The 17,597-nt window shown below is 46.6% G+C and overlaps 1 protein-coding gene across 15 annotated transcripts in view; it reads right to left on the bottom strand.

The window, feature by feature from the left end:
• Nucleotides 1-17,597, bottom strand: part of CADPS (calcium dependent secretion activator) — a 211,905-nt gene that overhangs the window by 162,193 nt on the left and 32,115 nt on the right. For all 15 annotated transcript variants that reach the window (XM_051788784.1, XM_051788785.1, XM_051788770.1 and 12 more), the window contains exons 2-3: nucleotides 8,561-8,674; nucleotides 3,762-4,094 (exon numbers count right to left, since the gene is read on the bottom strand). In XM_051788784.1, coding sequence (XP_051644744.1) covers nucleotides 3,762-4,094; nucleotides 8,561-8,674 — 447 coding nt within the window. The remainder of the gene's footprint in view (nucleotides 1-3,761; nucleotides 4,095-8,560; nucleotides 8,675-17,597) is intronic.

The raw sequence follows: 17,597 nt of genomic DNA, 5'->3' as shown, positions 1-17,597 counted from the left end.
CAACTGCATCAATCCCTTTTGCTCTGTTGCAATCTCAGATCCTGCTATATCACTGCTATCGCATTAAGAATACACTTATCTCACACCACCTGGGGATATTGTATTAAAAATAAAAATCTCTTTAGAAATCATCCTCCTTCTGCACAAACAAAATATTATCTCAGAGGTGAATGGAAATGCCGTCCCAGTGATGCAACCATTATGCAATTAGTGTGATGTAACAGAAGGCCAAATAGAGAAAAGCATCTGCTTCCAGAACACAGGAGAAATTCAAGGAGTGTTTGGGGCTTTCAGCACCATTCCTGGTCATGCTTTCAGAGGAAAATAACCAGGCAAAGCCTTCTCACCCCCTCCCTCCTAGCACAGCCTACAGGGCAGTTTCACCCTACACACCAAGGCAAGGAAGAGCATATCAGGCCAGTCAGCCCCTCTGCTCTGCAGGAGCAACCAGAGGAGACAATGGACATTTTGCTTTTCTAAGCACAGGTGACTGACTGATAAACTGCATGAACAGCACAGTGCTGCCACTCTGGAAGGAGTGATGGCATTCAGACAGCCTGCCAGGGAAAAGGTTTTGCTTCCCAAGCCCATGCATGGCAGACAAGCCATGGGTCAAAAATAAGTGTCGCTTTTACCATGCCAAACCACTGCTGGGAAGCTCATGCTTGCCCCCAGGTTTGTTTGGGAGGTTTGCTCAGTGCCAGTGTACAGCCTGTGGCCAGCACCATGACAGGCTGCCGAGCCAGGGTCCGTGGTGGGCTCTGGCAGGAGCTGCCCGAGAGAGGAAAGCAAATGCATCAATCACCCGCGTGTGCACAACTTGTGCCTGCATGGCATTTCTGGGAATACTGCAATTTCAGCTCACCCAGGAAAATCCAGATAGTTTTCCTTATTCACAAACAGAATATGTAAAATATTTTTGTTATTACAAAACAGGAGACAGAAGCTTTAATTGAATTATTAAGAAAAAGGTTTAAGTTGTAGTTCGAATTAACTCTGACCAACAGTCAGTATGTCTTCATGGGGAGGCAAACGAGCCCTGCTTAGGCTGACTCTGACCCAGACACAATCCAGTCTGAAACACAACAGCACGTTGGAAATAACTGACCATTTTTAGGGGTTATGGAGCCAGTGCCCCAGAGCCCAGTGGGTGTGCTCTGTGATGCAAGTACAGCTGCAAGCGCAGGCTGGGAGGTGTCTGCAGAGCCCTGCCGGGGAGGGAGCTCACTGCTGATGTCAGGACAGAGGTGGTACAGAAGAGGACAGCTTGTCAAGCACAGGGAGACAGATGTGGCAAGTGAAAACTTACGAAAATGCAAAGTGAGGTGGAGGGGAGCGAGCAGCTGGAAGAAGTCCTGCAGAAGCACATCCCAGTCCTGCCACCTGCACACCTGTACATGCAAAGCTGGGAGCCATTCCTCCCCTCCAGGTGGCCTAGGTCCTCTCCCACCCAGCTGCCCATACTTCATCATGAGAGACAGGAGAAAGCGTTCATGGAAAGATGCAAAGGGAAAAGGAGCTAACACCCGAATCATTGCTCACTGCTCATGATTCTCTGCTCTCCCCTGCAGCTCTGCTGCAGAAAACACACTGGCCAAGTGGCATGCACCTTTGGCTTCTGCCAGGAACTCCCCATACAAGCTAAGCAAACACAAACATTTACAGGTTGACAGGTTTTCCTTATACCCTACAATAGACTGGCTGCAAGCAATGACTGAGACCATGCAGGAAGGAGGAGAGGTCAACTGCAATTTCGGTGCTTCATGGCAAGACAGAAGTACGAAGTGGCTGCTGCTGCTCCCCCAAGGGCTGTTGGTGGCCGGAGAGGTCCAGAGACCCCTCTGGTATAGCCCAGATTACATGACCACAGGTAGCACCAAATTAAGGGTCCTCACAGCAAAGCCTGCAGTTTTCCCATGTGCTCTCTGCTGCCTTCCCTGCAGCACCTAATGGGAGAGGGAGAAGGAGCAGCAGTGACCTGTTCCACGTGGGGCAGGGTCCCACCCCACTGTGCTGGCACCATGGCACTGTAATCACTCACACTGTATCCCAGGAAAACACCAAACATCTGGATGACTGCTGGCCTTGCAGCTTTCTGAGCTTTCTTTTACAAAGGGCTTTCCTTTCTGCATAGCTAATCCTCGCTATCCAGGTATTAAAAACAGAGTAACTCCCATGCTAATACTCGCTTTCAACAGAAATTATGTCTTTCTGTAAAAGCTTAAATTACAGGTTTACTGCCTCCAAGTATTAGAAGAGACCTAGAATTAAATCCTTCACTTTCAGAGTAAAACTAGGACCTACTGCAGGAAAAAGGTTGCTTGATGCAACAGGGCAATTCGTAGGAAGCAGCCTCTGGGTTCACAGTGTAAGCCAGAAAGGCTCTCACAAGCAGAGATCATCCACAAAGCAGGGCAGCTATGTTCAAATAGTGTTTTCTGCATCAGTGGGAACCACAAAGCAAGAGGTTGGGATCACACACATGCTCACGCAAAGCCACCCTAGTCCTTAGCTGAGCACAGATCAAGGGAGGATGAGAGACACAGGGTTGGACCTGGTTTAAGTTAAAAAAACCCAAAACACTGCAGAACTGACTCAGCTCTCAATATATCACTGAAAACATGGTTCTGATTTTAAAGAAGCCCTCCAGCAGAGGATAGAGGTACAAAATCTGGTTTGTAAACACAATTTATGAGGTCCAATGCAGTTATTGCTGTTGGCTTTTTGCTATGAAGACACATTACTCAGCGACATTTATTATCCTCTCCCTATTCTGCCATTAAAGTTCTGAGATGAAGAACAAAATGCAAGCTAACTAAGCTCTTTACAGGAGAAAAAACAGATCAAACATAATTCTCTGTGTCTTAAAAAGAATTGGAAATGTCTAGACAGAAGACAGACAGAATTGGTCTCAAATGTATTAATTTCAATAAGAAGTTGAAGCCCTGTATTACAGGGAAGAGACTGAGGTCTGCTCCTCCTCCGAAAACTTTCCACAGCATTACCTTACTCTCTCTGTGATTCTGACATCCTCTATCCCGCCTGTGATATTTATATCCCATAGCAGGGGACTGTAATCTGGGTCACCAACAGCCTGGACAGACACCAACAGCCTCAGCAAAAGCTGCTGGAAACACAAGCAAGCACTGCAGAGTCTCAGCTCTGCAACTCTGGGGAACTGGCTCTTACTGGGGGAGAAAGAGAGAAATGGGAAAGGTTTTCAAGTACAAGCAGAGCCACTGTGAGGTCATGGGTGTTTGGGATGCTCTTTCCTTCCAGCACAGGACTAGAGGGATCACGGAGCCTCCTCTATTTAACGTACAACCTCAATGAGCAAGTTTGCATAAGCCACCCACCCCAGGGGCTCCTGGCTCTAAGTACTGATAAATTATTGCAGGCTGTAAGAAAGTACCTCTGTCATTCAGACTGGTGATATGACAGAGGAAAGGTAAACAAGTCACAGCCAAATGGCCCACTTAGGTACCATCAAAGACCTGCCCACCCAGACATAGAGCTGAGGAATAAAATTTTCCCATCTCAGCAATCCCATGGAATTTCATGAGAAAACAAGAGAGAGGCCCACTTGGACACCCAGAACAAAATTAGCAGTGCAGAAATCCCACCATGAACCAAAACCCCTTTCCCTGGTGGAAGTTCTCTCAAAATCAGTCTGGTCAGCCCCAAAGTTTCCAGTTCAATAACGCCAGTATTTCCCATTGGCAAGCCTTCCCCCAAGAAACGCTTTTCCATTCCCACCTTACCTGACATGCATTATACAGGAGTTGATGCTCAAATTTCTTGATCCCCAAAATGTTCTGGAACATCTCGTAGAGCTGCTCCTTGCTGAGGATGAGCTCCGAGGCAGCGCTCGCCGTCATCCTGGCCTGCTGCTTCCGAGGATCCTCTTCCCCACGGTAAATAGCATCAAACTTTGCCATCCAAGAGCTCAGGACCGTCTCCTTGCTCAGGCCATCAATTTCTGGCAGGCTGCGCACTCTCTTCTCGATGTGCTTCTTGAAGACCTCCCGGGAGTCATTTGCTGAGCACCCTCCACTCTGCACCATCCTGGCAACACGGTCACTTTTCAGGAATACCTGCAAAAAAAGGGTGACCAGATTGCGTCAGTTAAAAAAAAATAAATCCCCTTTAAGTACCATAAAATGTGGTTTCACTGCTGAGAAGCTGCTTATTGGCTGCCAGGGTACTTTCCAACTCCTCACTCAACCACCACATGTTGCCAGATCAACCGAGGTTTCAGCTGCACTTTGGGAAGCGTAATGAAATCAGGTGAAGCTTCTGCTTTGCATCCACTAAAATGAAACATTTTGATGCAATTAGGACTTGATGTGATGTTGTGGTCGCAACTCACCAGATACATAAATGCCCTTCGGGAAAGCAGAATTATATTTTTTTCTCTCAAATGTTTTAATAAAGAAGTTCTTGCACAACTACATTTACCTAAACAAGTTCTGCCCTGTTAGAGGGAGCAGAGTCATCCTACTCAAGCCAACAGCCCTGCACTGCATTTACCCTGGTAGCCAGGTCCCTGGGAAACCTCTGACCATGCAAGGACAAGGCTTACATCTTAATTCTACTACACCAGAGGAGATCTTTGCAGACTGTCCTGCTGTCACAAGAATGGCACTGTAATAATTAATTTAATGTTGCCTTCAGGTAAATAACATGTGTCCCCTCACTTCTCCCTTTTCCAACCTGGGCAAGCAGTATAGCAAGAGTTAAAACACCCCAGGAAAGGACAAATGCACTGATCTTTACAAACCAAGGGGAAAACACCAAGGCAGCTCAGATCACTAAAAGGTATCATGGCCATAGTGGACAAGCCCAAATCTTTTCCTGCTCCACCTCTGTGGAAGCACAGGACAGTTCAGCACAGCTTGAGGCTGCCTGGGAAGGCTTTGCAGAGGTGCAGGGCACTGAAAGCAGGAGGGAGGGAGAGAGGGAGAAGGTATTTGATAAAAATGTTCTTCCCATTGAAAAAGCAGCAGGAGGGTCAAAATGTAACAGACTCCCACAGACCAGGAGATGTCCTGGGAGCAATGCAGAGCTGAAGGGTGAGAGGGGTAGGAGAAATTGTGTTGGTTCTTCTCTCCCAAGGCCTGAACACAGGAAAGCAATCGATGGCCAGTAAGAAAACTTCTGTTTTATTAATAATGCTGAGAACTGATGAATGCAGCAGCCGGCAAAGAAGTTGTACCAGCACAGGGGTGTATCTGTCAGCTCTCAATAATTAAAGAGCTTGTGGATGACCTAAGGACACAATAGATTTATTTTTTTTATACCACTCAGCAACATGGCACTCCAAGTTCCCAGATGCTTTATAGCACAGGCATCTATCAGCAGTAGTAGTGGGTTTTGCTCAAGGACCAGCCCAAAAATGCTGATGAGGAAGAGCCAGGCTGTTTCCTTCCAATATCACCGTGCTGGGGAGCACTCCCTGCAGACCAGACAGGCAGGATGCCACCAACAGACTCTTCAATGCATGCTGAAATGACACCCAGCATGCACTTTGTTTCCTTGCAGAGCTTAAACAGGAGTGATGACATCCCAGGTGTGTGTGCAGGTGCTTTCAAGTAATAGGTGAAAGCTATCAAGAACCAAGCTCCTGTTGCAGCTGAGGAAATCAGCAGCACACTGACTGGAGGAAATGGTGGGAGGTCACAGTGAACAGCCCCACTGCAATATCCTGGGCTCCCATGTCCCCTCATCTGCCCCAGGAGCCTGGGCCTCACCCTGTGTGACAGTGCTAATGACTTCACACACCTGCCAGCACCAGTGGCTGTTGTTATCCCATGGTCCTCACCCACACCAGAGGGACGATGGCACTGTAAGCAGTAGGATCTGGCTCCCTGTATCCCCTCAGCCCTGATTTATCCTCCCTGGGTGTGGAGCAGCAGCCAGCAGATGAAAGGATGGCTGCAGCTGGCACAGAGGAGACAGGCACAGGGGGAGTGCCAGTCAGATACAAAGCAGAAGAAAAAGACCATGAAATAGGAAGATAAAAAAAGATAAAAAATGTGTTTCATCCTGCAGAGCAAGCTGCTCTCTTTAGAAAATACCAGGTGAATCGCCTGGCTGTAGGACTACCCAGTAGGGCTGCCAGGAGTCAAGAATAGCTGGAACAAAATCCTAGTGTGGGTGCACACACCAACACGCAGAAGAGAACTGACCTCTGGGAGCTGGGTCAGGCAATTCCTGCCATGTCCATAGAATAGCCCCCCATGTCATGTGTGGCTCTGTCTCTGTCTGCCCACAGCAGAGTGGAAATGGGTCTAATGAAGCATTTCCATAATACCCACAGAAGCAACTGCTGCAGAACATGCTGGTTGATAGACAAAGCTTTACTCGTTAGAAGTAAAAGGACCTGAGAAAAGCTCCCCTGGAGTGTGTTGGAGTGTGCTGGGCCTGTCTCACACACACACGATCTGCAGCATTCCTGCAGGCAAAGCAGTGCTTTGCAGAGCAGCAGCAGATCACTCAATTTTTTAATTTGATAGTAGCCTGTGAACTAGTCTAAGACTGACAGCACACACTTAAGCCCTGACAGCAGAATTAACAGCAGAATGAGGTCATGCAAACATACTCAGGGCAACAGGAAATGAATTTCTGACTTGCAATGTCACCTTTATGTGACAGAAAAAAACTCCAATCATTCCCTAGGTAATGAACTTATTCTGCACTGTTGGTAAGTGGACCCCTTAGAAACACCATCCATGTCCTGCACAGAGATGGCCAGTTTCAGCTGAGAAAGAACAAAGAAGTGTAAATATTTTCCAAGCCATCATGCAGCTTTATAAGTCAGAACCTAAAGGCTGATTTTGAGATAATGCCTATGCAAGAGACAGTTAATTGCACAAAACTGAGATCTGCAGGAGCTGAGATCAGCAGGATCTGCTGCGACTGTGCCTTGGATCAACCAAGGGGAGCACCTCTCTGCAGAGAAGGGAGGGAGAACACTCTCAGCAGGGAACACTGCTCAGGCACTGAGAGGGGCAGAGGTTTTCAGCAGTGAGACTTTGCCTTGTACCACTGCAGCTGCTGCCAAGGAACAGCCACACAGCCAAGCTCCAGCTGCACACAAGCCGAAAGCACAGGGCCATAAGTTAAAGGAGACCAACAGCTAAAAAGAAGAAAAAAGTAGTTGTGCTAAAGAACACAGAGGGATGCATTACACTTCATGTGGCCTGTTTTAAGCAAGACAGCCAGTGCAGGGTTCAGTTAAATTGCATATATGGGTTTGCACACATCTAGTGCTGGTCAACTGCTCTTTTAAAGTTTGATCACTTGGGGCAATTATATAGCACAGAACTTCTGGAGTTGATCAGGACACACTTTTGGCCAGACACATCAATGAAACAGAGACGGACTTTGCCTGTTTTTAAGCAGTTTCCCTTTCCTGCCCAATAGTCTTATCTGAACAGATTATGCTGCTCTTGCATCCTAAAACACAGCTCATGCCATCTTGAAAACTTTCTTTGAGAGCATCTGTTCACTGAAGTTGTGATGATCCCTTGGCAATTTCTTTTCTGATAAAAGATGTAAATGACTCTCAGCTTCCTTCCTGTACAGAAAATGATGGAGCAGTAACTATTAGGCTGGTTTAACAGAGTTAATCCACAGATAATTTTTGCTTTCCTTACACAGAAGCAGCTGCTGTCATTTCTTATAGAGTAAAAATTCTCCTCAGTTCTAGTATCAGATTTTGGTCCCCTCTTAGATCCCACTTCCCAAGAAATATTTTATGTAGGCAATTCAAAATCTTCACCTGTTATGACAGAATAGCTCTAGGGAGAAAGAAATGGTTTGCAGAAAGGCTAGCAAAAAAAAAAAAAAACACAAGCAACACTCCTCATACAAATCACAAGCACCAATTTCCTTCAAAAACAGAAGCTCTTTCCTTCTGAGAAGAGATATAAAAGGCAGCATTATGGGTTGCATACAAAGAGGTGCAAAAAGACAGACATGCATAATTATTCTTTTGCACAATTATGAATGATGCTTCACGTTCTTTGGTATCATCTAGTTTTGTAGATGCACATCCTCCTCCCTCCCCCTTTGCTTTACAGCACTTGTCATGCCAAAGAGAAAAGACACGACTCTCACTGAAAATCCCAAAGTCAATTGGAACACAATGCAAGAGCTTCCTCCAGAACTGAATGTGCTGCCCAGATTTCTCCTGATATTTTTCATGGGGAGCATGTGACATCGATTTTATATTGTGCCATATTCACTGCTTTAGAGTACACTGTTTAAAAGTATCAGGAGGATATTTTTCAGCTTAAAGGAAGGGTGGTCTTCCCTATAATCAGAGCTACAGGATACACCATGATGTAGGGTTTGCCACGGTTGCTCTGTGGTTTATGTTCAAACTCTGAACCTCCCAAATCTTGTGATGTACCAGACATCAGACAGAAGATACCTTGCACTTGTCTTAGCTTTGTGCTGCTTGAAAATGAACAATCTATTAAATCAGAATTCAACCACATCTGTGAATAGGGATAAGAACAGGGTTCTGTACGAATATTACATTGTCTCTCCTTACCTCATAGTAGCTCTGGACAGCATTTATAAATGCTTCGTCTGCCACAATCTGGGTTTCTCCATTGAGAAAGGCCTGGAAACGATCTTTGATCGTCTGGAGCTGCTGCTTGCTTATCTGTAAAACATGCCAAAAGGATAAAATTAGTCAAAAAAGGTTTATGTACGAGGAAAAAAACCACTAATTGTTCTGCAGGATTTTATTGGGGTGCTTATGATGAGTATTTCTGCTCTCCTTTGAGGACAGCAGCCACACACGGATACAAACACACATGCATTTTGCACCCTGGTAAGTTCATTTAGGCATCATGAGCACCTGAAGTCACCCTGAACATCATTTCTAAACAACTCTGCCACCACAAAACGCACACAAGACTTTCACAACTTCAGGCATACCCAATTCACAAGCAAACTGCTGTGTGTGTGCTTGGAAGAGCCTGTTTCGGGGCAGCCCCTTCCCCACTCAGCTTCCCCTGCCCTTCAGAAGCTGAGGTTTCATTCAGAACAGGAAGCCTTGTGAGTTGGCTGCTGAAGGTGGCACTCATCAGCACTCTGGGGCCTTGGTTCTTCCTTGCTTGTTGGGTTTTTTTTTTTGTCCTTGCTTATTTCTTTCTTTTGGCTTGTCATATATAAAACACCAGTCAGGAGCAGTGGTGAAAGAATTTAATGTCAAAAAAATCATGTGAGGAGGGTAAACCTGTTGTCCTTATCCTAGCAAGGACTTTGCTGTCTCTTTGCTGCTCAAAACAGTTTCTGTCCATCATACAGCTGGTATAACTTACAAGACAGTTCTAATTTTGTCACAATGACATCAATAGGAAGTTTACAAGGGTTTATTCCAGCCTTATAAGAAAACATGCCACTACTTTCCCAATTTATCTGTCAGTTTAAAAACAGGCATAGCTAAACCCCCACCTCTGCAGCTTACAGAGCAAAGTCACAGCAGGTGCATAAATCATGTACCAAAAATGCCAGCCTAACATCTTAAAATGCAGATAACACTCATGCTGAAGGGCTACAGGGATTTAAATGTAGCTGTGCCTGGTTTACCATGGGGCTACTTCAAGTTTGAGGATTAGGCAGAAGGAAGCAAACAAGATGTATATATGGCAACTACAAACTTAAAGGAAAAAGAGGGCAGTAAGAATTAGGACTAGAGACCAAAAGGTCTAGAGAAGAGTGCCTTTTCCTCACTCGTATGCAAGCAGAAGAAACCAGCCCATTAGAATGGAAGAGAAAGATAACATTAATGGCTCTAAGTGTCTAAATGGCTTTGAATAAAGTATCAAAAACTGCAGAGATTCAAACAACTAGGGCATAATGAAGCCTGGTAAACACAGCTAGTGATAAAAAGCAGGAGCGGGACCACTTGGAAAATGCAATGATAAATATCACTACATCTACAAAATGTGCTATGCGGGACTGTGGTAACGAACATCATGAATACTGGTAATTAATTCTGGAACACCATGCTGAGAGGGGTTAGTGAGCAATAGCAATTTGATGTGATAATCTGGGATTAGTTTATCCTGGTGCTTATGGAGAGGTGTTCATCAAAGTGACATAAAGTGAGACTCAATATGCTCTGCTTCAGAAAACATGGAACAGCCTTCACCACCCCTGTGGGTGCTGGAAAGACGAGTCATTCCCACCCCCAAAACCACAGCCCAGACTTCAGAGGGTCTGACACATGCAACAAGGCTCAGCATCACAGGGCTGGAGTAAGGACTGTCCCCTAACCTGATCCAGCTAAGCCTTTGGCAATATGCCCAGTGGAAAAGCACTGCCAAAAGCTCATGGTTTTCAGGCTGGCGGGATCTAATGTTTGGCCCTAAGAGTCTATCTGCCGTGTCAGGCACCTAAGCCCCTTTGTGGTGTTTGCCAACAGCACCCTAGATATCCCGAGCCCTTCGGCAACAGGCACAATATGAGACATAAAGCAGGCTCCAAACCTATCTGAGCTGATGGAATTGAAAAGAAAACTGGGTCAGCAATAAGAGGAGCCAGAGACAATGCAGTGATCAAGTGGGAGACACCTGTGGGAAGGCACTAGGTCTGTTTTTATTAAGCATTTAATTATCTGGAAGAAGAGAAAAGTAAGATGTTAATTAAATGTATTGATGATTTTGTATTAGCAAACATCATGAATGTCAGGCAGAAATGACAGGGCAACAGAGGCCATAAGAAACCAAGGAAAGAAAGAGGAAAACTACAGGTGACCTTGAAATCAGGGTGCTGAGGCGCAAGGAAAGACATACTAAGAGCACAGATACTCTCAGCCAAGAGGCTTTTCATTTCGGATTTTAACAACATGCATGGCATATTTACTTTTTTTTTTTGTGCCCAGGTTTTTTCTTAGGACAACCTCCAGAAGTCCTTGTTTGTTCAATTACTATAATGCTATCTAGCAGCAGTATTTTATGCTCCTTCCTCAGTATTGAATGGGCTACCTTCAAAACAAATGATGCTCCTTGAAATTCCTAGAAATTCCCAATACGCAGCTCACACGCAAGCCCCTGGGGGCTGTGGAAATGAATCATCAGATTTGTCTCTACTGGAGTGGCAGTTGCCTCCTCCTCAGCCAAGCTCTATGCCAGTATTTTCCCTATCCAGGGAAAAAGAGATCCTCTCTGATCACATCAGGCTGCAGCACAGTCCAGTCCTCAGCTAATGGGACCTTCAGTCTCCCATCCCATCAGACCATGAAACAGCACTGGTGTATTGATCTGTGTGTCATTGATATGGATGCTACCAGGGAGGCAGTCAATCAATCTGAGCCAAAATCAAACTGCATTCATATCGAATTTAGCTTCTGCAGCACAGCAGCACATGCCAGGTGCAGAAAGGCAGCACCAGAAGGGAGGAGACCAGACCTCCAGGTCAGTAAAATGTGCCCCAACGTGCTCCACCTCCCATTTTATGCCTCCTCCCTTCCCTGTCAGGCACCACAGGCATTGCTGCCGAATCCCAGCAACACTCCTGGGGCAGCCAGGAGATAGCATCTCCCAGCAGAGGCTGAAGCAGGACAGGGGAGCAGCCTCAGCCCCAGCATCACACTCCAGAGCCCTGAGGCAGGGCCAAGCGATGCCACCGATCCAGCCACAGGCTTAAAAAACCACGTGCCCTGAACACTCAACTGGAAGCTTAAGTGCTTTAAACGCAGGGGTGTTATTTTCTCTCTCGCTATTAGAGGCAGCAATGATCAGCTAGAAATCCATATAAAGCAAGCCAACAGCTTCTGCAGATACAGTAAGGCCACTAAGGGGTCAATACAAACCACTTCTCAGTTACCTGCTGTAGTGTGCTCACAAATAGCGGAAAACAACAGAATTACTTTCCCTTGGGAGCACATCAGTACAACATCACAGCCATTGCACCAGCTGTGGCAGGAGGTGAAACCTTGTTAGGCTGCAAGCCCAGCAGGTGTGAGGATGGTGGGGGCAGAGCCTCGCTGCCCCTCATGCAAACACAAATCCAGATGCCACCGCACAGGAGAGGAGAGCTGGGAGTAAGCAGGAACACTGTGGTGGATGGAAGAGGTTTATTCAATTCACCTTCCGTCACTTTTCCAAACCTCTCTGACTTCCCCACAACTACTTTCCACGTGTGACAGCCATTAAAGAACTAACAGTCATTTCTGCATTCAATAGGGACCACAGAACACAGTGACTCTGGACCCAAGTGAACTCCCAAGTTAATGTTGCGGTGTGCTTATGCAGCAAAGTGTTTCCCAGCCTTTACCTGTCTAAAGCATGGCAGTATTTAGTTGCCAGATATACACATGTATATTAACAAATGTAATCAATTGAGGCAGTACTGATGAACTCCTGGCACACATATCAGGCATGGAGCTTTGGGCTGGCATCCCCAGTGGACTGCATGGCTTTTTATAAGAAGCGTGGCAGATGTCTTCTTCATTACGGACTAAAGTGCGGGGAAGAGCTCACCAGTGACTAGGTCTGCACACTCAAATGATTCCTGCCTTCTTGCTCTAACTTTTTTTAGGAGAAAACGTATGCCCAGCACAATCTAGTGACTCAGAAACTGACTGGAGAACCACTGGTCACAACCAAGTCACAGAGGCAACTGACTGAATTCGCTTGATGCAGATCTCAGCAAACGGCACACCAGCCTCCTCAGCACAAATGAGCCAGCAGCTTTCTTACTCCATGTTATTTTTACACACACTCAACCTGACTCGGAGCCAAATCCAAACCTGAATGCATGGAAACACGCCACCTTCTCCAGAGTTGTCCCAGCCAGTGAACAGCTGGCACATCTCTGTGCATCGTCTCCAGCCTCCTTTGCCTATACCAGAGAAGCACAAGCATTGCAAAGAGGAGATGTTTGCCACAGAAAAGTTCCCTGAAAGAAGTTATACACTCACTAATCCACCCTCTCTCCAGAATGCTTTGCTGAGTCTGAACATGCAGGAATAAATACAGCACTGAGATGGGCCCAGAGGCTGTGGCATCTCCAGTCTTGCAAATTTCCACAACCTGACTGCATGAAAGTTATCTAGTTTGGGAGGGAGCCCTGAATTGAGCAAGGAAATTGAGCCAGAGACCTCCAGAAGTCCCTTGCATTATGCTACGGCAGCACCATATCCAACAGATTTGGAAGGAGAAACCATTCTAGATTGTAGATTGCTGAATTTGTCAGTGGCAGGCTGCAGAATAACCCATCCACAGCTGTACAGGTACTCAGATCAGCTAATAAAGGCATGCCCATCATTGTGACAACTGCTGGAATTGCAGATCCGGATGCTATAGAAGGAGGTCAAGTGAAAGGCACCCCTGCAGTAGAGAGCTGACCCCCTGTACAGCCACACTTGAACACCTCTGGTCGAGGACTGAGTTTCGATGCACTGATATCTCATGGTGCCCTTGCACCCTGTGCATCCCACTGGAAGGGTCTGTCCTGCAGCCAGGATGTGAGGATCTACTGCAACACTGCACGCTGGTCCTGATGGCTCAGCCCATCAGCATCACCCATGTCTTCAAGGAATCACTTCAGCAGGTCACCTACTTCCCAGGGGAAGCACCTCTGCCTTTCATCCAGAGAGCCCAGGAGCAAACAACCAAGAGCAGCACTGAGCTTTCTCTTTGGGGCACCTGCTGCTCAGGGACCACTGCAGGAAGGAAAGAAGGAATATTTAACGAGTCACTGTTCTGTTGCTCTGAGTTTGGTTTCGTAACATCTAATAAATATTTTACTACTCCTCAGCATCAGGTGATTTAGGAAAAAGCTAAACCAACCGAATGAGTACCCCTCATCATCGCTGCTTGCACAGTCAGAAAATCATACACAACAGGGACGATGTGGAAGGGACGATGTGGAGGTGTGGAGGGGCCAGAGCAGCTGAGCACTGGCCTTGGGAGAGAGGCCAGAGACCCCAGCAACAGGCATGAGGCTAGAAAAATCCCTGTCAGGTTATCTTGCACTGGGAAAATGCATCAGGTTTTCCCTGTGACGATGTTGCTTCCCCCCCTGCAAGAGAGAGGACCACAGCAGGGGTGACTCACCCCCCCAGCTTTTAACTACAAACTCTCCTGGGCAGACGTGGCTGCTCTGCAAACAGCTGAACGCTGCCGGCTTTTCAGTGCTCACATCCCCAACCAGCATTAACTGCCAGTTCTGGGCAACTCTCCCCAGCCACCAAAGAAAAAGTCACAGCTCCGGCCACCAGCCCAGTAACACTCTCTCCTCTCCCAGAAGAGATGCCCAGTTGATTTTTTGCAGAGAAAATGACTGTGCCATCATCGTGCCTGCGTTTACACTCACGGGGCAGCCAAGGGCACACACAACCCCTTCTGTCTGCAGCAGCTCATGTCCTGCCTGCTCAGCCCAACTGCAGTGTTGAGGATGGGTCAGAGCAATGAGGATCCTTCAGGAGCAACACTCCTACAGAGCCACCTGCCCTGTGCTCAGAGATAAGGCTGAATTTGGGCACAAATAATGCAGACAGTTCCTGGGTCCCTACTCACCAGCCTAGCACTGATTTGGAGGTCAGAGACTGAACCAACCTTTCACTCAGGCAGCCCGAGAATACAAGAATAATGTTTCCTGACCTAAGGGTAAACATTTGCATCAGCAACATGATCAAAGGGGTGAGAAAAACCACCAGAGCTGCCTGCAGAGGAAGGAAGGCCCTTCCCCAGCCCAGCCACAGAGCTACCACCCAGCTGTGCTCCACCTCAGCACCAGCTCCAATCTCTGCCAGGACCTCTCACTACTTCTGTTATTATAAGCAAATTCCAGCAGCTTTCAGCATGACCAGTGAGTGTTAAATGATTTTGGCACTTGCTGGAACATTTCTTCTTTAAAGAGGCTCAAGTATTGCTGGGTAAGTAATGGGAAGGTAAAACATCAATCCCTTTGGTTAAGCCAGCGGCAAGCACAGAGGCTCTAGATCAAGCAGAGCAGATCTGCTCTTCCCACTGTCCCAGACTATATCCAGTAGCAGATTTATCGAAGAGACAAAGCACAGGCTCCGAGTTGCTCTCTCTGAAATACGTGAATGTGCTTTTTTATCCTCTGAAACGCTGAGTATATTTCTTTTCTATGATTCACTCTGCCAGCTAGGCACACTTCTTTGACCTACATGAAAGACCTAAAACATTATTAAGGTTGCTCCTACTTTCTGAAATGCTGTGATGCACCATTCTAAAAAAGGAAAGCAAAGCCAGGATTTGGGACTGGGCCTTGCCATGCTGACTTTCCCCTTGTGCTTTCCAAGCTACACATTCCTCTTGCAACCTGGCACCACAGGGCAAGCCTAGATGTAGACATATCAAAAGACACCTTGCCACTGCCTGCTTCACTTGATACCTCTGTTTGTACCAGGTGTGTCCATCTAACACTCACATGCCAACCCGGCTTCTCCCCGCTGCAAAGGGTCCTCTTTTCCATTAGTATCATAAAATCACAGAATGGTTTGGGTTGGGAGGGACCTTAAAGATCATCTAGTTCCAACCCCTCTGCTATGGGCAGGGATACCTTCCACTAGACCAGGTTGCTCTGCTGTGGTTCCAATCAGGGACTTCTGTTTCTGTCTACAAGTTTCCTTGTGCTGTGTGTCTCTCTCCTCCTGGCTGGTCCCTCCTCTGCAGCTGATGTGCAAGTGAGTAACCCCAAGATGGAGCCACCTGACAAGAGCACAGAAAACCTGGAACTTCTCCCAACTTTGATCTTATTTTACCTAAGCAAGCCATTAGCAAAGTGAGTTTTCCAACAGATCCAACGGACTAAGCCAGCCCTGCTGGGTATCTTTCTGTGTATGATCAAACAGATACAGGCCCCTATTTTTTTCCCTGATTAATAAAAATATGACTTTGATCTCAGAAGAATAGAGAAGCCAGCACAAAACAGAAGCAAGAAATAGCAATGATGAAATACTAGGCCAGTGACTGAGGATGGGCTGAGGGGTGATTCCTGCTCTAAGAAACCTCACTGGTGACTTCTGCTGTGCCGGAAACCTCGCCTGGTGAGCTCTGCTGGGTAAAACACATCACTGTGATGTGGCAGCTTTAGTAGAAAGCCCAGTGTCATTCTGCCTGTGGTAAAAGTGCAGCTGCTCTGTTAATAAAACAGAAAAAACAAACCCATAAAAATAGCAGCAGAAATACAACTAGGAAATAAAACCAGGAGACAGATAGAATGGAGGCTGTCTAGGATGGGCAGGAGTGACAAGCAAAGCCTGCCAACACTGGGTGCCCCTCTGGGTGCCCTAAAGGCAGGAAACAAATCCCTTTACTCCCCTGAGGTCTCCTCCAGGCTGGACTCTGCAGCTGGATTCTCTCCTCCTCCTCTCTCCAGCCCTTCCTTTCTCCCTCCCAGTGCCAGCCCCTGTCTAATTAACCTCAAGTCTTGAGGGCCACTAGCACAATCCCTTACACAGCATCCTCCAGCAAACTCTGCTAGCAAGGGCCTGGCCAGAAGGGCAGGTTGAGACACGTTTGCTATGACTGGCATAGGAACTCTGTTGTAAATGCAACAGAAATTGCTTGGCTTGCCCTTTTATTCCAGCAGTGCAGTACCTGTGGTACGTACAGTCCATTGCTGCTCTGGGACCTCAGAAAACACTTAACTTGGGAAAGAGGATCAAAGGAACATTCTCCTTTTCCTCTGGGGCTGTACAGGCAGTCTTGGAAAATAACATTTTCACTCCTTCTCTTTTTCTCTTGGATGGAAACCAACACATGGTCTGTTCAAGCCTGTGAGTGTTGATGTGACGCAGCTACTGAGACACTACCTTGCACACTGTCATGCTGCAAGACCACAGTGTGCTGCAGTGGAAGGCAATGGTGGGGAGCTGCAGGACATCACAGGTCCTTTTCCTTGACACACCCATGTGGTATCCTTTGGAAAAGTTAGGAACAGGCTGGGCTATGAACCTAGTAGAATTCATATTTATTTCAGAATATTGAGGACAACTTCCAGAACTTGGATGTTCACAGCCTGACAGACAAGGAAAGTAAAAAAGTCAGTTTGGGGTATGGATGCTGCACATTTATTGCCTAGTGGCTGCAAAGCCTAAAGTCTTCTGCTCTGTCACCAAGACAGGCATCTAAAATCTCTCATTCAATCATCTGCAATAGATAGTTGATACTGTATTTGTTTAATAATAAAAACATTTTGTGTAAAGTTTCCTACAAGTGCTACAAAGGAGCATTCCCAAACAATGCCCAGGTACCCAAAGGAAAGAATTGTATATAAGTCAATGGTTTTACACTACTCATCAATATAGTGAGAGTCCCCTTGATGAGGGATACCCTGCCAGCCCCTCCTGAGGAGCAATTAACAGCACAGGACCTCTTCCCACCATCCAGCCCAGTGTTATTTGGACAGTTTAGCACTCTGAAGATAAGTAACCCATATTGCTGCTGATACTACCTGAGAGTCTCCATTCTTGGACTAATTTAGAGGCTGGGAAAGGCCTGATATATCCTATGTTTGGAGATCCCAGGCACAGCCTAAAGACAGCTAAATACGCATAAGCTAACTGATCCACAAATGTGAGTGAGGGACAGGGTGGGAAC

Source organism: Manacus candei, unplaced genomic scaffold (genome assembly GCF_025592945.1).
Source record: "Manacus candei isolate 608988 ecotype Guabito, Panama unplaced genomic scaffold, ASM2559294v1 h1tg000025l, whole genome shotgun sequence".
Taxonomy (NCBI): Eukaryota; Metazoa; Chordata; class Aves; order Passeriformes; family Pipridae; genus Manacus; species Manacus candei.
The sequence above is the reverse complement of the archived record's forward strand: the minus strand, read 5'-3'. Positions and strand labels throughout refer to the sequence as shown.